General features: G+C 33.1%; 3 protein-coding genes and 2 non-coding genes across 15 annotated transcripts; 3 read left to right on the plus strand and 2 right to left on the minus strand.

Moving 5' to 3' along the window:
• The first annotated feature begins 3,121 nt into the window (after positions 1–3,121).
• Positions 3,122–5,919, plus strand: LOC132050677 (glutathione S-transferase). Its single transcript, XM_059442051.1, has 3 exons — positions 3,122–3,372; positions 4,495–4,543; positions 5,095–5,919. The coding sequence occupies exons 1-3, from the start codon at positions 3,226–3,228 to the stop codon at positions 5,538–5,540; spliced, it is 642 nt and encodes a 213-aa protein (XP_059298034.1). The 5' UTR covers positions 3,122–3,225; the 3' UTR covers positions 5,541–5,919.
• Positions 4,339–4,411, plus strand: TRNAA-AGC (transfer RNA alanine (anticodon AGC)). Its single transcript has one exon. It is a non-coding gene; the product is annotated as a tRNA-Ala (tRNA).
• A 1,742-nt stretch (positions 5,920–7,661) lies between the features above and the next one.
• TRNAG-CCC (transfer RNA glycine (anticodon CCC)) lies at positions 7,662–7,732 on the minus strand. Its single transcript has one exon. It is a non-coding gene; the product is annotated as a tRNA-Gly (tRNA).
• Positions 7,733–9,886: 2,154 nt separating this feature from the next.
• Positions 9,887–13,250, plus strand: LOC132050679 (universal stress protein A-like protein). 4 transcript variants are annotated; one of them, XM_059442055.1, is made up of 4 exons: positions 9,887–10,209; positions 11,430–11,524; positions 12,218–12,339; positions 12,885–13,250. In XM_059442055.1, exons 1-4 carry the CDS (start codon positions 10,017–10,019, stop codon positions 12,970–12,972), a joined length of 498 nt encoding a protein of 165 aa, XP_059298038.1. In that variant the 5' UTR covers positions 9,887–10,016; the 3' UTR covers positions 12,973–13,250. The 4 variants fall into 4 exon arrangements, with proteins under 4 accessions (XP_059298038.1, XP_059298039.1, XP_059298037.1 ...); XM_059442056.1 differs by having other exon boundaries at positions 9,888–10,203; positions 11,427–11,524; XM_059442054.1 differs by having other exon boundaries at positions 9,893–10,209; positions 11,427–11,524.
• A 681-nt stretch (positions 13,251–13,931) lies between these two features.
• On the minus strand, positions 13,932–22,395 carry LOC132050678 (serine/arginine-rich-splicing factor SR34-like). Of its 8 annotated transcripts, XR_009413497.1 has the most exons (15): positions 22,240–22,395; positions 20,835–20,923; positions 20,344–20,409; positions 20,171–20,245; positions 19,676–19,793; positions 19,546–19,592; positions 19,375–19,432; positions 17,029–17,078; positions 16,859–16,915; positions 16,669–16,763; positions 16,480–16,578; positions 15,215–15,299; positions 15,024–15,130; positions 14,729–14,948; positions 14,458–14,590 (listed from the first exon to the last, which is right to left on the minus strand). XR_009413497.1 is itself a non-coding variant. In XM_059442052.1 (14 exons), the coding sequence occupies exons 2-13, from the start codon at positions 20,916–20,918 to the stop codon at positions 14,363–14,365; spliced, it is 1,011 nt and encodes a 336-aa protein (XP_059298035.1). In that variant the 5' UTR covers positions 20,919–20,923; positions 22,240–22,394; the 3' UTR covers positions 13,932–14,254; positions 14,361–14,362. The 8 variants fall into 8 exon arrangements, 2 of the variants coding, with proteins under 2 accessions (XP_059298035.1, XP_059298036.1); XM_059442052.1 differs by lacking the exons at positions 15,024–15,130; positions 15,215–15,299 and adding an exon at positions 13,932–14,254 and having other exon boundaries at positions 14,361–14,590; positions 14,729–14,762; positions 22,240–22,394; XR_009413493.1 differs by lacking the exon at positions 15,215–15,299.
• Positions 22,396–23,690: the final 1,295 nt, after the last annotated feature.

Raw genomic sequence — 23,690 nt, forward strand, 5'->3', positions numbered from 1 at the left:
TTTATATATCAAATTTAACATAAAAAAAAGTTCTGCTATCAAAGATCAACTTAACATGATAATATAAAATGTCAATAAACATAACTTAAACTCTTACGTTTATAATTTTTATTATCATACACACATATGGTCCGGCAAAAAGCAGTGAATCTGATTACACTCGCTACTACAAGTCTACAACACCAGATTGTTCATTTTATTGATTTTAAAATTATATTAAATTAATTTTTTGTAAATAAAAAGAAGCTCAGCCAAACCTCTTTAATTTTAATTTGCTAAATTTCTATTATATATAAGTCGCTAAAAGGGATGAACACAGCATCCCGTAATTGTACAAACAGTTATTTGAGTTATACAATTCAAGTCATCCACGTGCTCTTTTATTGTCACAAGCTTTTCCAAGCATGTCTCCCGCATTAATTTGCGGACAGAAAGTCATTTATGCCCACTTCCAAGTTGACCGGTCCGCGTTAGCTATATAAATTGTACACTTTAATTAATTATTTTTTATTCGACGTAGATATATGTTATAGTATTAATATTTATTCTCTTCTCATGTATATATGTATGCACTTCAATTTTAATTCTCCGATATATATTTATTTTTCTCCGTGCACTTGGACACTTATATATAATGAAAATGAGTAATTGATATAAAGGGAAAAATTAATAAGAAGAAAAAAAATTTATTAAATGTGAAGAGAGGACGAACAATAGCAATGCAAATTTGTATCAAAAGTTATATAAATTGTATACTTTAACCAACTACTTTTTTATTCTATTTGAGCATATGTCATAGTACTAATTATTTATTCTCTTCTCATGTATACACGTATGCACTTCAATTTTAATTCTCCTACATATATTTATTTCCTCCGTGCACTTTTACTTATCCAATTTTTATTTTTCACATTCGTTAAAAATTAATAAATGAAGTATATATTTTATCATAATATTCATATTTATTGTTGTATAGTCTCAATAGCACTAAGAAAATGATTTGAAAATGAGTAATTAATGTGAAGGGTAAAGTAAGACGAAGAAAAATTTATTTCTCCTGATATGTTAACGTGGACAAGTAAAAGTGAAGGGAAAGAGTGACTTTTATCCTCGTTTTCCTTCTTTGTCAATACTTTACTTATTTTACTCTCCTTTACATTCTATGATTATTGTTTCTTTATTACATTATATTTTCATTTCGGAATTAAAATTTAGTGATTTACGATATAACATATATCTTTCTAATTTTGATTTCTTTATAACAATTATTTTTATCTATAATTTTTAATATAAAATTTTATAATGTAACTAATTTACCCCTTATTAACATATTTTTTAATTAATTTAATAAAAATATTTTATTAGTTTTGTTTTAAAAAATTCAATGTATACAACAATAGTTCTTATGTTTAGATCTGAACAATTAGTTAATTGCGATGGATATCAACCTGTCGGTATGCATATAAGATATTAAAGAATTTAAAAGAAAAAATCTAGAATCAAAATATTAATTTTTCCTCATATTCTTACTAATTTTCTTTTTCACATCGATGAACAACTTTCATTGTCATGATCCCATCATATGTTTTTAATTTTTAAACTCCATTTTGTAATTAGAATTAAGTGATGATACGTAAAATACATTTTATATATGTTGCAATATATAATAAAAATTAGAATGTTATTAAAAGTTATTTATAAAATATAAATCTTAAAAATTGATTAATTAAAGTGAATAAATATTGTTGAGCCCGTGCATTATACGGGCAGAGTTTGCTAGTCTTAGCATAAATTGCAGTGAAAACTTCAGATCGAGATTAATTTAGCATATTTTTACGAGATTATATATTTGGACGTAGTGCATGACATCTTTGTGTGATATATGCCCTTGCGTAATATAATATTCCTCGTAATATCCTAGAAGTTTCTGGCATACTAACCACTTACTCCTAATAATTAATATTAAATTAATATTAATATAAACGCAAAATTATCTACTTTTGTACGTCTGCTTCACCAAAGCTGCTTTATTTAATTCTACGTGTGAAAGACTTGGAAAAGTCTTTGCAAGTTGACAACTTTTATTTTTCATTTTTATTTGTCGGTATTCAAACGGATCTACACAAGAAGTATAGTGGAATAAATGAGGCCTTTCAACTTTAATCATAAATCTCGAATTTAAAAAGGAGAATGGAAAAGTCTTAATAGAACAATAGAAATAACACCAGGTTGTAACATGTAGCACCTTTATTTAAAACATATCAAGTCTTCTAAAAATTTATTTAAAATTTAGTTATTTTTGACAAATTTCTAAACCTATTGTTGGTTCTTCTTCTTCACACCTTCGAGCTTGATTTCAAATTCAAACCATAAAGTATGAAGTTAAGCTTTAGCATTTTGGTTTGAATTTGGACTTCATTCAAATTTCAGATCTAAAGTTAGGCTTTGACCGAGCCCAGCTTCAAATTTGACGAGGTAAATTTAAAAACATTACACCAGCGATTTCAATATCAAACCCTCATGTCTGAAGTTGATTCTGATGCGGCTAAACTTGAAGTATTTTTCATATTTCAACTATTTTCGTATAAGGGTCTTAAAATGACTGTTGGTGCACTTCGCCCGAAGTTTCCTCTATAATGGCACTATACCACGTGAATCGAAATTGTTCATACAGCTAGTTTCATATGCGACTGATTATATAAAAGAAATCTGGCCTAATTAATTCTGATCATCAAATTAATGGATTCCAAGTAGCAAATAGTTAGATCTCAATTAATGAAACTGGTATGATAATTCTTATTAATCAAGGTAGTAAATTTCAAATACCGAATGATTATATATATATATATAAAAAAAAAAAAAAAACTAATCCAATTAATCCTGATGAATTGAACTAGTAACTTCAGAATAACTAATAATAATACCTAAAAATTAGCCTAATTATTCGATATCTACCGAAATAGTCTTCATTTTCACTTTCAACTGTATCCCCACACATATCGGACAATTATGATACAACTCCCAACTACCACTACTTTCCATTTCCAATTCCAATAAGGTCATTCTAGAAGAAAGGAGATAACCTAGTTATTATTAGGTCTATATATACACAACACACATGCCTTATCCTCATCATTCAAAGTTTTCTCACACAACTATAGTTATTCACGCTATTTCCTTTTTTCATCAACACAATAATTTTCTGTCTAGAAAGTAGTAGTAATAATGGCGATCAAGGTTCATGGCCCTGCCATGTCACCAGCTGTGATGAGAGTCGTAGCTGCACTTAAAGAGAAGGATCTTGAATTTGAGCTTGTTCCTGTTAATATGCAAACTGGTGATCACAAAAAGGAACCTTTCATTTCCCTAAACGTAAGTAAATCCCATCTTTTTTCTTAACCTGTTTTTGGTATGCGTTATTGGGTCGATAAGGCTAAGGTCTGTGTACATGCTATCCTTTCGGACCCCACTTGTGGGGGTGACACTGGGTTTGTTGCTGTTGTTGTTGTAAGAAAATTTGATCTTAAAATGTACTGATTATGAGTGGGGTTGGAATAGATTCGATTTATCACATACAAGAAGGAATCTTTTGACTTTCGTTTCCCTCAAATATTCGATCTTATTTTTATGCCCTGTTTTTCCATGTCTTTTTTATTCCCATCTTTAGATAATTAGTGGGCTTCGAGTAGATGCAATTTATAATTTATACAATTTATGTGATGTAGTTTGACTGAGCATGTAGATTAAGAGATAAAGGAATGGCCTTTGAATTTTATGGTTTAAAATAAGTCAAAAGATATTTGTGATTATAAATTATCTCGTAAAATGTAAAAGTAAAATTTAAAATTGACTTTAAATAAGGAAATGTGTCTTTTTTTTGGACTTACTAAAAAAAATGTGTTTCATATAATTTGGGACAGAGGGAGTATTAGTTCTTAAATTTTAAGTTGCGGTGGGTGATAAGTAATCTTTATGCTTAAACCAAAGGTTTCGAGTTCAAGTTATGAGTGTAAAATTATCTTAGCGGGTATTTATCGAGTTGATTTCTCATATGATCTCTCAGAAAGTCATTTTGTTTGTGTTGAAGGAAATTAAAATCAATCAGAAATGTGACTTTCTGAGATAATAACTATTAGTGGAATAGTCATTTGAGTAATCAATCTGTATTTTACCCCAAAGTAACATTTCTTGGCCCAAATTTGGATTAATCGATCCCCAAGCAGTCCCGGACACTGAATGGAAAATCAAATTATTATTATTATTATTTATTTTTTAAAGTTTTTCACTTAAACTAAGAATTGTGGCCTTTACCATCTGTTGAGCACATCTAAACAAAATGGGGATGTAGCTCAGATGGTAGAGCGCTCGCTTAGCATGCGAGAGGTACGGGGATCGATACCCCGCATCTCCAAACTTCTCTATAATTTTTTTTTGGTTCAATCTTGATAAACAAAAAAAAGAGTATGTACTTATGATTTTCTTTGATTCATGCAGCCTTTTGGTCAAGTTCCAGCTTTTGAAGATGGAGATCTCAAGCTTTTCGGTAAGTTACGTTTTCGAAGGCTTTAGTCAATTTTTTATGTCATAAAAAAAAAAATATAACCATTACTACTAAAAAATCTCTATTTTTCTACTAATTCCCCATTAAAAATTATTCAGTGGTTATTTCTCACTAAATGTTAGTAGGAAAATTTAAATAGTAGTGCTTTTCACACGAAAAAATTAGGAAGTTTTCGGGGTTTCAATGGAACCTATTTTTCAGCTTGCGTTTTCCCACTAAGATTAGTTTGCTGGAAATGAGGTAGGGAAATTATGTTTTGTAGCATAAATTTTTCATTCATATCGAAAATACCGAATTCACTTTTCATTTTTTTAAAGTACCATAAAAACTTGCCCCAAATCAATGAAAATCATCACATAGTAGTGATTTCACTTGAATGTATTAATTACATATTACCTCCGTCTCTGACTGAACCGATTAACTTGAATTTGCATCGACGTACAGTCCAGTACGTCCCATTGAATGAGAAAGCGCTCTCTTTTATCTTCTTTCTTCATTTAGGGTGTTGACATATGAATTATTGTCAAATGCAGAATCAAGAGCCATCACCCAATACATCGCTCATACATATGCAGACAAGGGGAACCAACTAATAGTCAATGACCCCAAGAAAATGGCAATCATGTCAGTATGGATGGAAGTCGAATCCCAAAAATTTGACCCTATTGCTTCAAAACTTAGCTTTGAGATAGTTATTAAGCCAATGTTGGGCATGGTAACTGATGATGCGGTTGTGGCAGAGAATGAAGAAAAACTTGGCAAAGTTCTTGATGTGTATGAAGCAAGACTTAAGGATTCAAAATATTTGGGTGCTGATATTTTTACACTAGCAGATTTGCACCATGCCCCTGTTGTGAACTACTTGATGAAGACTAAAGTGAAGAGTTTGTTTGATGCTAGGCCTCATGTTAGTGCTTGGTGTGCTGATATTTTGGCTAGGCCAGCTTTCGCTAAGGCACTTGAGTTGAACAAACAGTAAAATTATAGTGTCACATAAATATGGCCTACTATGCTTTAGTCTATGTTGCTTGGACTTCTCAAATATACTGTTGCATCCGTGTTTGATTCTATAAAAATACACTATTTTTAGAGGATTTGACACATCTATGTCGACGGTTTTGAAGAATTCAAGCAATATAGGTATCAATAGGTTAATAAAATTGGGCCATAGTAACACTCTTTGTAATATTTGCTTTATGGTGTTTTTCCCTTTTTTTTTTTTTTTTTTCCATCCTTTGTCCTAAGATGTCCTAAGATCTGTGATTTGAGTGTATTGTTGTACCGCAAATGTTCTCTTTTTTATTGAATTCCTCTTGTGAGTGAATCCTATCAATTATATTCTTCTAAAATTGCGGTAATGAATCGCTTCCAGCAGGTTCATTCAGTGTTCACTTTGAGCTTTACTCACCTAACTAATCGTTTGCAACAACACCAACGACAAACCGGTATAATACCCCAAGTGGGGGTGTGATGAGGGTAGCGTGTACACAGAGAGGCGGTTTCTTATAGACGTTTAGCTCAATGAAAGATAAGAAGGAAAAAAAGAAAATAAAAATAATAGTGAGATAATAAGATAATCGAAGTAAAAGAAACAACCACCTTGTCCTATGTTTGCATTAGGACTCAATCTTCTTCTATCAGTTATTCTGATACCGGTAAATTCACCCTATTCAACTATAACGCCATGGTAGTATCATTGTTCTCACTATAAAATAAAATATGTTAAATTACACCGAAATGCAGCAAATTTGGCATTAGTGAATGGCTGAGGCCAATATTTTTTTAGTTGACCACCACCATTACTAAAGTTGAGTTCTATGGAGTTGTTGGCCGACTAAAAGATGCGATTCTAGACATTTCAATTATCAATCAAGCTACTTGGTCAAACTTTATGTTCACCTATAAGTTTCTTATGAAAAATCAGTTTCACGTAATATTTTACAATTTTAAATTTGAATACTCATTTTTTCAATGTAAACAAATGTTTCCCAAATCTCAAAAAGCGGTTAAAAATAAAAGATTAATTAAATTGAATAGTAGATAGCACAACGCCACTTGCAATTGTTTTAGAAAGTTACATGCATTTGTAATCGTACCCTTATGGTTCGTTAATTCCTATTTTAGTTCTAGAAGCATAATTTTGGTACTTATTCTTCAAAGATAAAGAAAAAGACTAAAATTTGGCATAGCTTTTTGTTGTTGGAGTCTATTACCTAACTCATATACAAAATTTAGAAAATTAAGGTTGTTGTCTCCACCTTATTGAGCAAGTTAGGATTAGCATTCTGTCATGTTCATTCAATTATTGTGACAATAAAGAATCCTCATACAAAGAATCAATTCATTATGGTGGGCATTGGTGGCCCCTATCAAATATTGCACCACTCAATAAAATGACATGAACCTTTTTTTAGGTCTCACCTTTTTCTCTTTATAGTTTCTTTTTTTTTTGATATCTTACGATTACTAATTAATTACTCTCCCATATTGGTTTTGAATAAAGGAGTTGGCAATTACTTTGCAACTTAGTTTCGTATGATTGTTTTTTTTTTTTTTTTTCATTTTTTTTTTAAGTCTTACATAGCGACTATTGCACCTCATCGTTCTGAAAGTGCTATTAGCAGTAGCACTAGGATTGTTTAAAGTTTTATTATTCCTGATTTGTCTGCTCTTAATTAAACATAATTAAAACTGACGACGCTTAAATTTTTATAAGTGTAAAGCAAAGAGCAACATGAAAAGAAAAATCGATATATGGCGATAAAAATTAACCATTTGTTGTAACTATCAACAAGTGCAGAAATGAATGTTTTACTACAATGAGTGGAGTTGTGAGGACGAAAGTAATCCAACTACGAAAGAGGAATATAGTACAGAAACAACTAAGGGTCGTTTCGTAGCTGGTTAGGAGCTAAGTTATCCATCTATTAAATCCCGCATAAGTAATACTATGTTTAGTAAACCACATAACTAATATGAGGAAATCCATATGATACGCTTTCATTTTTAGTCTGTCCGAAAAAGAATGGTAGATTTTTATATTTAAAAATAATTTAACTTGTTTTAAGCCACAAGTTTCCAAAAAATTATACCAAGGTGATGCGCATCCAGGGAATCGAACCCTGGTCAGTACCGTGGGAGGGTACTATGATACCACTACACCAGATGCGCTGCATGATATAGGCCTCCAAATTTAATTATAAGTTTTAATTACTAAGCCAAGATCAAGAGAGATTTTAAGCCTCAATTGTGAGTTACCTAAATATTGTTTCTATTGATTCTAACATCTCTGTGTTTGAATGTTGATGAAATGTTAATGCAAGCATTAGTTGTTGCTTTCACGACTCGAATATGTGACTTATAGGTCACACGGAGACAAATTTAGCGTCGTTTCAAGGCTCATTCGAATTTTCGGATGAAAGTTAGACTCAACTAGTTATTAGAGGTAACTTCATACTCGAAGGTCTAAAGTTTCAATTTTAGCAGTTACTGTCTCAAGATAGTGAAGGTCTTTCACCAGACTAATATATAGGGTAAGTAATTGAGAGATACTATACGCAGTTCTTAAAATTAAGGTAAATTGTGTTTAAGGGGTTTTTGAATGGACTGATTATGAAATATTTAGTTAAAGTTTACAACAATAAACTTTACATTTTACTAATATAATCTTTATTTAAATGTGATATTTGGTATAAATTGCTGCTTAATCAATGCAGCATTTGGTTTTAGATGTTATTGGTATGTCCCTGTTTCATACCATTAGGAATTTTGTAGGGTCACGGTGTCTCCATCCTCAGATCAGGACTTCTACACACCTCCAGAGAACTATTTTGTCCATCTTGTTATATACACTTCCTCTGTTTTGGCACTTCGTTCGTATCATTGATTGGTTCCATTTTCATTAACCGACTTTGAACCTTTAATAGAGGCAAAGCGAGGATTTCAATTTTGTTTTTTTTGGATTTTAGAATGACGACTACAAGTGATAATAATAATAATAATAATAATTAGATTTTAAAGATAGTATTTATATATGTTCAATAAATTTTTTAACACAAATTCACTGTTTGAATAAAAGTATTAAATTCGGCCGAATCTGTATCTCTTAAACTGTATGATCCTCGTCACCAGTCAGCTAATACTGATAGTGGTCCTCCTATGGACCTTTGCCTTCCCTCCATTTCCACAATAAGAAGAAAAAGCTGAATTTTTCTACAAAACAACTGTCGTAAAGTTTTGTTCTTCGTTCCGTCGTCGACCCTATCTATGTTTCTATGGTGGCCCAAGAACTTCCTTGAGCAATATTCGATTTTTCAGAGAGAAGAATCACTAAAAGTAGACCTTCGAGTTTCTAGCTCCGCTATCTAAATTTGCACTATAGTTGTTGTCCTTAATTCGTAAGTACAAATTGGAACTACTTTCTAAATGGGCAAGAGTAGGAACGGGACACTTTTTCAACGAATGATAAATTATTTCATTTTGAGATAATGGTAGAAAACACACTTGAATTATCAATTTCTCGTGAATTTCACACCACAACTATCACCTGTTTCCCTTTTCCTACATCAACAACTATCACCATCTATGTATTAAACGTCAATTATCATGTGTTTTGTTCAAATAGAAAAAGGAAACACTTTTTAGCTGCGGTGTTTTATTTAGTGCTTAGTCAACAACCTTCGTATAAAACGAAATGAATGAAATAGGTAATAGAGTATATACAACGGTGGAGCTAGAAGTCTCGATATTGGTTCAGCCGAATTTAAAATCTTTTGCTAGCATACTGGATGCGGGTTCCCGAAACTCAGTAACTTTTATGTAGGCTCTATATTTATATTGCGAAATCTACTAAATATATAAGAAATATCTATTGGGAACCAGCGACAATAATGTAACCTATTTTTAGCTTAATTGACCTTCTGGATAGGGCTTCGATTTCCCTTGGACACATATATAGAATTTTTTATTTTTTTTAATTAAAAATTATTGTGAACCCAAAAAATTTAAATTGTGAATTTGTTTTTGTTCTAACAGCATATTTATGTTAAAAAAATCCATTATATATCTATAATTATTAAATATCGAATCTACCTATTTTCACTTATAATCGTCATATTAAAATTCAGAACTCATAAAATTGAAATTCTTGCTTCGCGAATATTTACTGTGTAGTATGTTGACACGCACGTCAAAGATACAGTTCCTGTCCTTTTCTAGCATCTTATTCCAGAGAATTCTATATCTCTACAATCTTTAACCATCCAACCAACAAATTGAGTTGGATTCCATCAGATAAGAATAAAACAAACCCCTCACCTTTATTTCGTGTTCAAATAGCCTTTTGCTTTGCCTTTTTCATTATAAAACATCTTAAAGAAACATAGTTTTTTTCAAAAAAAAAAAAAAAAAAAAAAAAAGAGAGAAATATTTTTAATTCATTGAATTATATTCAAAAATGGCAACAACAACAGAGGAGAAATCAGTGATGGTGGTGGGAATAGAAGACAACCAACATAGTTTTTATGCATTGGAATGGACTTTGGATCATTTCTTTAAGAATTATTCACCTTCAAATTCTCCTTTTAAACTTGTTATAGTTCATGCTAAACCTACTCCTTCTATCATCGGCCTTGCTGGTCCTGGTATGTGTTATTATATTTTTTCAGTTCTATTTTGTACAATAGCGTTTGACTAGACACGGAGAATTTAACGAAGAAGAAAAAATTCTCCTGACACATATTAAAAGTACTCTTAAAACTCATGGTATTATATATGTCATATGACAATTTTATTGGCTATAAGAGCATGATATCAAGGGAAATATAAAAATAGATATAGTTAAAAGAGTTGCCCGTATCTGACCTTTTCTATGTTTTTTGTTGAGCCGAGGGTTTTTCGGAAATAGCCTCCTTACCTAAGTAGGGGTAAGGTCTGCGTACACTCTACCCTTCTCGGATCTCACGTTGTGAAATTCACTGGGTATGTTGTTGTTGCTGTAGTTAAAAGAGTTTTTACATATAAAAATCCTATACTTTTCTTTTTACAACAAAACTAAAAAAAAGTGTCATATAAATTTTTCCAACCTACATATAAAAATCCTATACTTTTCTTTTTAAAACAAAACTAAAAAAAAAAAAAAGTGTCATATAAATTTTTCCAACCAATATTAAAAGTAGTCACAGAGCTCTGTGGTTTATATATGTCAGGATACTTTTTTGAAGGAAAAAAATTATTACGTGTTACGCTATTGGTGAGGTCTCAACTTCGAAAGATATGGAGCTCATCAAGTGAGCTAAATCCTTGTATCAGGGACACTTTTATTGGCTATAAGAGCATGATATCAAAGGCAATATTAAAAATATAAAGTTAAAGAGTTTTTAAATATAAAATTATTATATCGTTCTTTTAGTAGAACAGACTAAAAAGGATATGAAACAGATTGGGTACTTTTTTACCTGATGAAGTTTGATTGGATTGTTTAAGACACTAATTGACTTGTTAAGTTTGTTAAACCAAATAAAAGTGTGATATATCTGACTGTGTAAGCTTTATTTTTTCCTATGAGATGGTCACACGATTTAATAAAGTTTGGAGATGGTGAGTTCAAATCTCACAATATCCGTTATCGAACAGAAACTAAATAAGCAACAGTGTGCTCTCGTTATAAGCTTTTTAGATGAGATGGTTATACAATTCAATTTTTAATGATAGTAGAAGAGAATTTTACCATAATTGTTGAAAAGATAGTTAAATTGTGAACAAACTAACAAAGTGGTACTTCTCATATCATCTAGGAACTCTACAAAGAACTTTAACGCTTGTGAGGAGTATTTAATGATGTCTTGATTTCCTATATGATGAATAGCAGGTAGTGTGGACATTTTGCCAGCAATAGAGGCTGATTTGAAGAAGATTGCTGCAAGGGTTATGGAGAAAGCTATGGAGATATGTCATGCGAGAAATGTAATTTATCTTCTTCTTCTTTTACTCTTTGAACAATCTTTTTCTAAAAACTAAAAATAAAAATAAAACATATTTGTACTTGTACTATTTGAAAATGAGGAACTTTGCCTTTCATTAAACTTTTGGTCCGATGTTATGCCCTTGCCATTAGGAGAACTCGTTTTTGCCCTTGACTCATGACGAAACTCCAACTTGAGGGTAATTTGGACATGTAGAGTTCACCCCATTTCACGCTGGAGCTCCGTCACTATCAATGGATTAAAAGTATTTTGAAGAAAAAAATTGAGCAATTTAGAATGAGATATGGGCAAATTTTGAACATTTTCTTGTATAACTATGTCTATGATCACCAATTTTTTTAAATAGTTAAATTTGCACTTGTATTATTTGAAATAAGCAACGTTGCCTTCCGTTAAATTTCGATTTAATATTAACGTTAGGAAAACTCGCTTTTGCCCTTTACCTATGATGAAGTCCAAACCTGAGAGTAAATTTTAACCATAGGGAAAAAGTTGAGTAGTAAATTTCACGTGGAATTCACCTCATTTCACGTCGGAGCTCCATTAATAGCAAGGAAAAATACAACCAATTAGCTAACGGTAAAAATTGAGTAATTTAGAATAGTATATGGGCAAATCTTATTGGGTATCTTTCAAAAATAACAATGGGTTTTGCTTTTTAATCTTTTTGCAGGTGAATGATGTTAAAGTTGAGGTTGTGGAAGGTGATGCTAGGCATGTCCTTTGTGAAGCTGTAGAGAAACTTCATGCCTCTATCTTAGTTGTTGGTTGTCATGGTTATGGAGTTATAAAGAGGTAATTCTTCTTTTCTCTTTACTACATAATTTAATTTATATATGTACTGATAGTGTATAGCTTGTTTACATATCTGAAAATTGTGACCTAAGATAACATTTAATTGTTGATGATAATTATGATATGGTAACAAAGCAAATCAACTAAATAACGTGTTATAGCCAGTTAAATTGCATTGATGATGGATCGTGCCAACCTTATTTAAATAGCCAGTGCATATAGATCAAATCCAACAGAGATTGATTAATAACATGTGTTTTCTTTTGTCCTAAGATGAAAGTATAGCAATTAAACAAGGATTTAAGTGATACACATTTAGTGAAAAAAATCAAATTACACTAACACTGTCATTTAATCTAATACAACATGTTGGTTACAATTTTATCAGGTTAGCGTAGCCTCGTAATGATCTTATAGGTGGTCTGATTGTATATAACTTTTTTTGGCACTGTCAGTACATAAAACTTAATGAAACTCGAAATTTTGCTCAAGATGATTATAGTAAATTTACTAATAATAATAACATTGTGCAATTGATTCTGCAGGACTGTTTTGGGTAGTGTAAGTGACTACTGTGCTCATCATGCCCACTGTAGTGTGATGATTGTGAAGAAGCCAAAGACTAAATCATGAATTGTTTCTACTGGGTATCTGATTCTTGTCTAGTCAATAAGTTCTAGAGATTACAAATATGTGACCAATTTCTTCAACTCGAGGAGAAACTCAGTTGATTGTGTGTATTTATTTGATTTCGACTCTCAATATCCATATTTAGTTTTTAATATAAGGTTTATAGTTGTAGTGTAACATACTAGTTGCAAAACTTCAGAGTCTTGTGTAGTAAATCACAAATTTATGTATGAAATAAGAGACAATGCAGTGTATGAGCTAGCCTCATGACAAATATATCATGTTTGTGTGTTCACAAAATGATTAGCAGCACACAAACTTGTTATAGAATTAGTAGCTCCTTAATTAAAGGGCTCTAGTTCTTTCAGAATTAATTTTATTTTCGATAGGTGCAGTTGACAAGAAGCAGTCTTAAGTTTCAAGAATTGTGGCATTGAATTTCTCTACCCTTTTACATACAAATTAGTAAGTTTTGAACAAACTAGTCAGTTCCATTTCTCAATGGGACTAGAAAGGGATATAACTCAACGACTTGTCAACAACATACCGTCTAATCTCACAAATGGGGTCTGGAGCGGGCGGTACATATAACTCAATTAAAACCTTAACCTTTTGGTGAACAAACTAGTCAGTTCCATTTCTCAATGGGACTAGAAAGGGATATAACTCAACGACTTATCAACAACATACTAAGTCTAATCTCACAAATGAGGTCTGGAGTGGGTGGTACGTAGTGTGCACAACTCGACTTATCGACAAACAGATATAAACATCCTTCAATCGTCAGGATTAAATGTTCTCTGCATTATGTATGTTTGACCTCTGAATTATATATATATATATATTAGAATGTGTGACCAAAAGCTATGGTTTTTCAATCAAGTTCATAGTTATAGGGCAGGCAGCGAAGTCTTCGACACAAGACCCCATGCCACCAGCAAAACAGAAACAAATCTTGGAAATAACTTAAAAAGTCATAAGGGTGCCACATAGTCATTACATAAATAGCAAAATCTGTAAAATTCCGAAACATAATTTTCGATTCTTACCATCATACATGCAAAAAGGTTTTTATCAATACTAAAATACTGCAATCTTCCAAAGTCATAAAGAAGCAAAGGTTTTACAGTTCGTTCTAATTTGATCATGGACCGAGAAATTCAGAAGCCATTTCATGTTTATAGGAAAAGGTGACACCAACAAGCTCATGCTGATCTTTTCAGGCACAACAGCACTCTCAATCTCAGCAACTGCGGCAACAGCTTAATCCCAACACAACTCTCACCTGTAAAATTGAAATCAAAAGTCACAACAAAATTTATGGTAGGTTACGCCCTGAACAACCCAATGACTGTCCATTAATCAACAAAAAGACATATGAGGAAGAGGACCTTCACAAACTCCCACTGCGACTCCGGCTGCGGCTCCTGCTCTGGCTTCTCCCGGAATTGCGTGGTTTTGGGCTTTTACTCCTGCTCCGGCTCCTCCTGGAATCACGTGGTTCTGGGCTTTTACTCACGCTCTTGCTTCTCCTGGAATCGCGCGGTTTTGGGCTTTTACTCAAGCTCCGGCTTCTCTTGGAATCACGCGGTTTTGGGCTTATACTCGCACGTTTGGGGCGCTAAAACCAATCCAGTCAAATATAAAATGCCAACAAGCAAAGAGAGGATTCAAAATAATTTAAAAAAACAAACACACACACAAAATCAAATACTTAATCCAGGTTTCCATTTCACTTTAGAAAAGACATTTGACTTACAGATGGTACTGGGGATCTGGATCTTGATGGAGATCTGCAAAATGTCCAGAAACAACTCAATTTAAATATCCAACCTTCTGCTTAACAACTTTCATCCAAAGTTGCCTTGATGCCATTTCCACGTCAGAGTGGCCATAATCAAAGTAGATATGCAGAAACCCGTAATCATTTCACCATCCCAAAGAGAAAACAATGAAATGTATGAAGCCATGCAAGTTACCTAGTTAAGCAAGAGTTCTAGTCAATAATTTAAGTTTGTACTGTTTGAAAACCAATTAACAGGAAGCGAAAGAACCCATTAGTGTCTTATTAGCTTGGCAGATGGTGATCCCAAATTCAAATTGAAGTTAGTATTGCCAGTCCAGCTTGACCATCAAAATCCATGATCTTCTCGTTCCCAATCTAGCATCGATGGACATTCATGATGCTCATCAGAGGAGAGACACCATAAAAGATTCCGAAGTTGCCATCTAGAAAACAGCATACCTCCACAACAAAATTTGTTGTAGGCAAGACCATATCCACTCAAGATCCTAATATGCAATCCAAGATCCTCGCATATATCCAATATCTAGAAAAACCAACAATGTGACTTCTCATATTTACAAAGGAAATAATATATGATTGTACCTTGACAACACAGAATATTTTCCCTATATGACGCTTCCAAAATGCAAGAATAACAAGAAGCATAGGAATAACCAACTCCTAAATCTAACACCCCCCAATTTCGTTTCTAATGGATTCTGAAATGCAGTATCAAGACATCTTTTTGTAACTGAATGACCAGTGACCACACATTAAATAGCAGAGCTTCCAATCACAGTTAGGAAATCTGAATATCATAGTAAAAAAATGTGGATAAAGAAGAAACAGAGCACTAAGTTCCATAACTTGTTTGGTTTATCAAATGTGGTTTGACACTGCTTTCAAGTTCAAAAATCTCCATCACCCTGAAGCAGAATGAACTTTTTTTGGATAAAGACGTCCTAAAGCAGAATGAATTAACATCTAGGCATCTCTATACCAAAAAAGCAAAATTTTACCTTACCATAATATAAGGCCTCTTGAAACTACAATATGAGCAAGATATTTGCAAATTAAAACTTACCAGTCACCAATTGAGCCACCACATATTGGTCTAAGATCTTAACAAATTTCCGAAAGGTTCACTTACAATTTTGAAAGGACGATGTCGATCCTCAAACTGAATGAAGGATTAGAAACTTTACGTTCATATGCAATACACATGTTCTATTGCACTATATGTAAAAAATAAGGCCGTTGAGGGGCCTCAACTTTCCAGATCTATTATAAATAATATACAACTAAAATAATGCTTCTCTAATAAATCAAAAAATATGGGGAACAATTAAAATGAGTTTTTAGATGAGCTTTGCAATTTGAATTTGTCAAATTTACAAGCAAAGATATGTGAAAATGCGAAATCAGTCACATGGCAAGACAACTTTTGCTTCATGACCATCTCATGTCAACAGCAATGCAGAATTTAGTCAAGGTTCAGGGTGTTAGAAACAAGGTGCTCAGCTGTGCTTGCCCGCTAAATGAATGAAGTGCAAGATGCAACAATTAATTCACAGGTACCTCTCACAACAAAAGATTAAAATGATTCAAATCAACTCATAGATTAGTAGAAGGACTGGCATAAAATATATATTAACCTCATACTATATGTAACTTTTAAATCCCGACAACAGAATGGGTAGCATATAACCAGTAAGGAAGATTACCTCGACACCGAGCGTCCTTTTAACCCAGAACGGGGCTGAGAAGACACAGATCTAGAAAGAGATCTTGCACGCTTTGAAGATTTAGCTTTGGGAGATTTGCTGCTAGGAAAGAGAATATCAATGAGATCCGTAGTAACAGTAAAAAGTGAAGTCACTAGCTATAATATCTGCAAACTACATTAACCACACCTTCTGCTCCGGCTACGACTGCGGCTACGGCTACCACTCTTTCCTCGTGAGTAAGAACGGCTGCGGCTTCGGCTTCTAGAATCATGTTCCTTCACCTACATAAGATGGAGCATTAGCGTATAAAATAACAAAAGAAAAGGCATTAAACAGTCTATATAAGCAAAGTATTTAAATTATAATCACAACATACTCGAATTGTCGAACGAGAAAAAGCATTTCGAAATTCAGATTCATCGAGTTTTTTAATCTACATACAAAGAATATTAGTAGAACTTGTTAGTCAAGCATAAACATATTTCAAAAATATCTTGAACTAAAATTGAGGATAACATACGGAATAAGAAAAAGGATACAACTTACAGCATATTTCATGTCGTCATAGTTGGTATAATCCACAATCCCAGTTGTCCCTGAAGAGCAAAACTATTTGTTACAGTCCGCCATGAAGAATTAGTTAAGGAGAGTGGGTTCACGAATTGTAGCGAGATTAGGGTGCTTCACACAATGAAAATTGAGTAGAAGCACAAGAAAACCATTTCAAAGTTATGGCATCACACATTTGATATACACAAATAAGAGAAAACTGAAGCACGATACTTTTGTATATACCCAATATAGATAAAATTACTTATCATGTTTTAAAAATAAAAAAATAAAAAGAGATAAATGAGGTCAATTTTAATTTGTGGCTGAAAAAATAATTATCTCGAATACCTAATGGTAAGATAAAGCTAGTTCCAGCTAAATCGTTCAAACTAACCACAAACATACTAAGGCTACTTTCCCGCTGACTGTTGGAAACAATAACAGTACATACTTGAACTAAATCTTATTTTGCCTCTACTTAATCGTACTTCCAATTAAAATGTAAGACCTCTATTAACCAACAGGTGATAGTACATGCCTAACAACACTTGCTTTCAAAAGATTCTACGGGTTCAGCCCAATCAAACAAAGAACATTCCAGAAGAGAAGATAAATTACTTATCTAGTTAAACAAGAAAGAGTTCAGGGGGGTCATATACTAAAAGCTGGATTACCCTCTTTATAACATTTATCCTGCTTATTCAAGGTTTTTTTTTTTTGTGTGTTTTGGGCCGGGGGCCGGGGGGGGGGGGACATTGGTTTTGCAATCTAGATATTACTTCCAGACAAGTATTAACATTTGTTATGTGTAAAGCAGAGGAATACACAAGTGAGCACAAGATGTCATTCAATATGAAAATGAAAAAAAAATGAGCTCTCTTCTTTCCTTCTATCTTCTCCTTTTCGTCCACAGAGCTCCCACATACCTCTCCAACAATGCCCCAAAACGACTAATCTCCTCTTCTACACCACCTGGGTTGAATCATTACTGCCTACCCTCAAACCCACACCAAGGGGCATTTCTTTTAAATTTTGCTCTTTTCTCTCTTTTTCTGCTCTGTTTCTTTTTCCTTGCTATTTTTTATGCTTTATGCCTTCTCCCTCCCTCCAATTTTTTCTGTAACTTCCTTCATTTGCTTTTGGTTGATGTAATATTCTTTTAACTTTCTGTTATTCTTTCTTGTTTTATTATATTGCTATGGCACCAAAAGAAAACACTTGTATAGTTTTCTGACTTGAACGGATGGAGGTATTTTTTGAAAGATGATCCACAATTATCAACTTCAGCCAAAGGCTGTTACAGGACTAGACATTTTAGACCAATCCTAAACAAAACACCAGATTATATGATGTAGCTGACTGGATCTAATATATCAACCCTGGCCAGGATTAGTAATCGCATCTATAATAATCCCATTAAAACTGTGGGACGATATCACTTTATCCAGACAAGTAGGCTAAAACATTACTCCCTCCGGTTCAAAAAGAGTGTCCACTTAGCCTTTATTTTTTGGTTCAAAAAGAGCGTCCACTTACCAAATCAAGAAAGAATTAAAACTTATTTTTCCAGATTTGTCCTTATTAAAATGTTAAGTGACCAAATCCCAATACCTATTTAATTAGGGGCAATTTAGTCAAATTACCTATTTTTACCTAGAAGTTAACATTTTCTTAAGTGGTGTGCAAATGGCTTACTGGACACTCTTTTTGAACCGGAGGGAGTATAGTACAAGTTAACCCAAAGATCGCCCAAATATATACTTGATGCAACTTACTGCAGCATTCAGCAATTTTGTACCCTCAATAATAGCCCAAAACTTTCTACTCATCATGCCTTGCTATCAGCTATTCACAGGCCATAGAACAAAGTATGGATTTGATCCGGTCTCCAAAGATAATATTAGCTGTTATAAGGGGTAAAAGACACTTGAAGATCCAATGATGAACCCACAGTTACATTCTACTCAAAGGTTTAAAAAAGGATTCTACTTTGAGAAATCCCTTTTACCTCATTATGAAAGATGACAAGCTAACTCAAGACTGTTAGTTTTACAACCACCAATACAATTGAGATTCAAGTTGTCCAGCAAACAAGTTTCTATTTTCAAAAGAAAAGATCATAAACCCTTCCTCCCACCCCTTCTCAAAGAAGAAAATGCAAAAGAACAGAAAATAAAAAAATAAAAAGAGAAAGGGAGCTTTAGAGACTTGACTCTTAATTTACCTATATATGTTCCTGTATAGGCAAGCTTCTTTGGTATAGTAAAAAACAAACCTTCATATAACCCAAGAGACAAACAAGAGAATCATAAAACTAGTTTATGCTGTCTATCAACTTACCACTCCCCTCACGGAAAACTTGTGAGAAGCAAACATCCCCAGCTCGACGCATGTGATCCTGCATAAGAAACACGAAATACCAACATTCAGCAGCTAGAATATAAATACCGGAAAAGGAGGATCACTTTTTTAGCCATGGTCCTTATAATGTACCACTCAGACACCACTCACCTTGAGATCCTGCCAGGATGCTGAATGGGGCAATCCGGTAACTAAAACTGAAAATAAGCAAGTGAATTAGATCAAAAAGGCATGAAATGCAATGAAGAACACTACACAAGCACATCTATAATAAACGTGCCTCGATACTCTGTACGTTTGGGCGCTCCAAATTTGTGATTAGTACGACCACTATCATTACGGCCACTATAACGATCATTTGCCGATGAGTTACCACGCCCACCATGTGCAAGTTCAACCTGTGCAAATACTGACAATATGTAAAATTTCAAAGCTTAAGCACCTAATAACGGAAACTATTTAGCATATGTCTTAAATGTATTAGATGTGTTAATTTGCCTTGAAAGACTGACTAACATTTAAAGGAAACAGAACTGAATAAAGTGGAATCGATACAGACGATTTCTATAACTGATCCCAACTAATTTGGGACAACCATTTAAAAGAAAACACATAATGGTTTAGGTGAAATGCTAAGGTCAACGAAAATGCAAATGAGACATGAATTGGAAACCCTGATTCAGAAAAAATGCAATTGACACATACTTCTTAAAGCAAACCAAGAATACAGTTGATTTATGTGTGTGTATCCTATATGCGGTTAAGATTTACTAACCCTCAAGCGATGCCCATCAAAATCATAGCCATCACGCCCACGAATAGCATCATCAGCATCGCGAGCCTCTTCAAACTGTTAATTTTTCCAACAAAATGATGTCAAAATAGCTTAAAATTTTGAGAGGGGTATATCCAATGAAATTCATCTTAGCAAGTGCAGCTAAAACTCACCTCAACGAAAGCATAACCAGGGGGTCTTGGTGGAATTTTCAGATCAATATGTGCTATCGGACCATACTACAATTACACACGACACATATTTTAAGTTTAGGATTCAAATAAACTGGACTAATAAATGAAATCCAACTAATAGCCTGTTTGACCAAACTTTTGGGAGGCCAAAAGTGCTTATAATTTTCAATAAGTAAGGTGTTTGGCCAAGCTTTTAGGAGAAAATAAGTGAGCAGAAGCTGTTTCTTATAAGCTAAAAAAAGTAGTTTTTCTCCAAAATACTTTTTTTGAAAAGCACTTTTGAGAAAATACACTTAGAAGCACTTTTTAAAAAGTGTTTCAAATTGATTAGTCGAACACAAATTGCTTCTCACCAAAAGTGCTTTTTTGAAAAGCACTTTTGAAAAAAAAAAACACTTTTCAGAATAAGTTGATTTTAGAAGCTTGGCCAAACAAGCTATAAAGTATGAAGCTAATCGGTCAACACCTACCTTGTAAAACAAATCCTCCACTTCTCGCTCGCGAATATCACCAGGAAGATTGCCAACATAAATTGTCCTACTTGAACGACTCATTTTTCCTAAAAAAAGGATCAAAAAAATTACAATTAAACCTAACCTAAAACAGAACTTAGATGAAAAACAAAAAGAACTAACCAGTTGGTGCACGCACACACATACATACAACAACAACAACATACCCAGTGTAATCCCACAAGTGGGGTCTGGGGAGGATAGTGTGTACGCACATACATACATACCAAAAAAAATCATAAATATAAGGAGCGCACAATTACATACATATATTATGTATATATACTTATGGTCCTACTTGAACGACTCATTGTTCCTAAATAAGTCCAAAAAAAAAAAAATTACAATTAAACCCAACCTAAAACAAAATTTAGATGAACAACAAAAAGAAATGAGTCACCAAAACACAACTTCAGCAACCAAACATGAACTAACCAGTTGGTACACGCACATACATACAAAAAACCAACAAACATATAATTGGTGCACAATTACATATATACATATATTATGTGTATATATTCCGATAAATGATTAGGAAATTTTCAAATAATTTATACTGTGTTTTGGTTGACGGTTCGCGGACTAAATTATCCCAATCCTGTGATTATAATCCCTAGACTAATTTATCTCAACTCCCAGGTGGGGTGGGCTATCAAGGATTAAGTTTGGGATTAAATTTATACCAGTTGGTGCACGCACATACATGCAAAAAACAAACATGCATACATATAATTGGTGCACAATTAAATACATATATTATGTATATATAATTTGATAAACTATTTCTCTATGCTGGATCTACCTCTACACAAGTTTTTAAACTGAACTGAAAAACATTTTTTTGCTCAACATAAAACGGAAGAATAATTAAGAAATAAAAAACAGATCTTTATAGTTATTTCATATACATGATTACTATTAAAGCACAAATTTTTGTACCTTATTTTGTGTCTCACAAAATTGACACTAAGGGGTTGTTTGGTTAGCGGACTAAATTATTCCAGGATTATAGTCTTGTGATTATAATCATTAAAGATAAGATGGGATATCCAAGATTAAGTTTGGGATTGAATTTATACTGTGTTTGGTTGACGGTATAAATTTATGAGTCACAAAAACACAACTTGAGCAAGCAAACATGAATTAACCAGTTGGTGCACACACACATACAAAAAAAAAAAAAAAAACATATAAACTAGTACACAATTACATACATAAATTATGTATATATAATTTGATAAACTATTTCTCTATGCTGGATCTATATCTACACATGGTTTTAATTGAATTGAAAAACAATTTTTTGCAGATCATTACAGTTATTTTGTTTACAAGATTATTATTAAAGAAAATTTCGTACCTTAGAAGATTTGATGAAAATACAGAGCTTAGAGAGAAAAGAGGAAATTTTTCGAAGGTTAGGGTTTTAAAGGGATAAAGGGTTGTGAAGCTATAAATATCTTGTTCTATAGCCTGTTTGGTCGTCTATCATATTGGACACGTCTATCCACTATATTAATAGAATATACTTAGGCCTCAGTTTGATTATGACGTCTAAATCTGAATGCACGTTTTAAGAATTAAGATAGGTGTTTCTAGATTTAAATGTTAAATAAGACGCTTATTTTGGATGAAATCTTAAAAAACATAATGTATTTATTTTCAAATTATAAATTTAGATAAGTTAGCCCAAACAAACCCAATTAATTTTTAAATATTTTAGAGAACAAATATGCTTTTTAATACCAAACACTAAAAAAAGTATTTGATAAGCCAAAAACGGCTCTAATTAAATCGCTTTTTATTTTTAATATCTGAATATACATAATGTATTTATTTAAATATAGTAAATATACAGTTCAAATAAAAAAAAGTAATTAAATATTAGAGGACAAATACAAATTTTAATAAAGTAAAAACAGTATTTGATAAAAAATGAAATATTTATGTTTGTTGTAATGATGGAGATGTTTGTAGTGGTGATGGGTGGGGTTTTGGGGGGTAGCGTGGGGGTGGGGGGGGCGGGGGGTGGGGGGTGGGAGGGGTGGGTGGCCGTGGGTCTTGCGGTGGTTCGTGGGTGAGAAGGGTGGTTGGGGGTAAGGTGAGGTGGGTGGTGGGGTTAGGGTAAATGGGGTGGGGGTTGGGCGGTGATGAGTGGTGGGTAGGGGTTAGAATGGGTAGGTGGGGGTTTGGGATGGTGTTGGCGGTGGTGGTGTGTGGGAGTGTGGGGGTGTGGGTACGTAGGGGTGAGGGGGTTTGGGTGGTGTTAGTGGTGGTAGGGGAGGAGGTAGTGGAAGGTTGGGATCAGCTATCGTATACAAAATGATAAGGTTGACTTTGTTCAAAACCGAACCCCAAACTATTCGTAACTTAAATTTATGTGTAAAAAATTATTAAAATTGTAATAAATAAGAGATACGAACCCCTAACTTTAAAAATATAATGGTTCAATGCTTAAAATCTATAGTATTGAACCCATAAAATTTAAATCGATCCGTCTCTCGATTGCGTAGGTGGTGGGGTGGAGCCGATGGTAAAAGTTATCTATACAAAACGATTAAGACTTTGTTCAAGATTTTAATAATTAAGACTTATTCAGACCAAATAAATGCTTAGATCTTAATATAAGTAAATGCACTTAATCGCCTAAGGTCTTAACCATTCAAACCTCCGTTAAGTGGAAACGAATGGGGCCTAATTGTGTGAGCCGTGAGGCTTTTCTATGTTATTAGACTCAAATTTTACATTTTAAAGTTCACAAACTTTTAAGTTAGCTAACTTGTGAGATAATAAAATAGTCTCATATAATAG

This window comes from Lycium ferocissimum, chromosome 3, assembly GCF_029784015.1.
Source record: "Lycium ferocissimum isolate CSIRO_LF1 chromosome 3, AGI_CSIRO_Lferr_CH_V1, whole genome shotgun sequence".
In the NCBI taxonomy this organism is placed as follows: Eukaryota; Viridiplantae; Streptophyta; class Magnoliopsida; order Solanales; family Solanaceae; genus Lycium; species Lycium ferocissimum.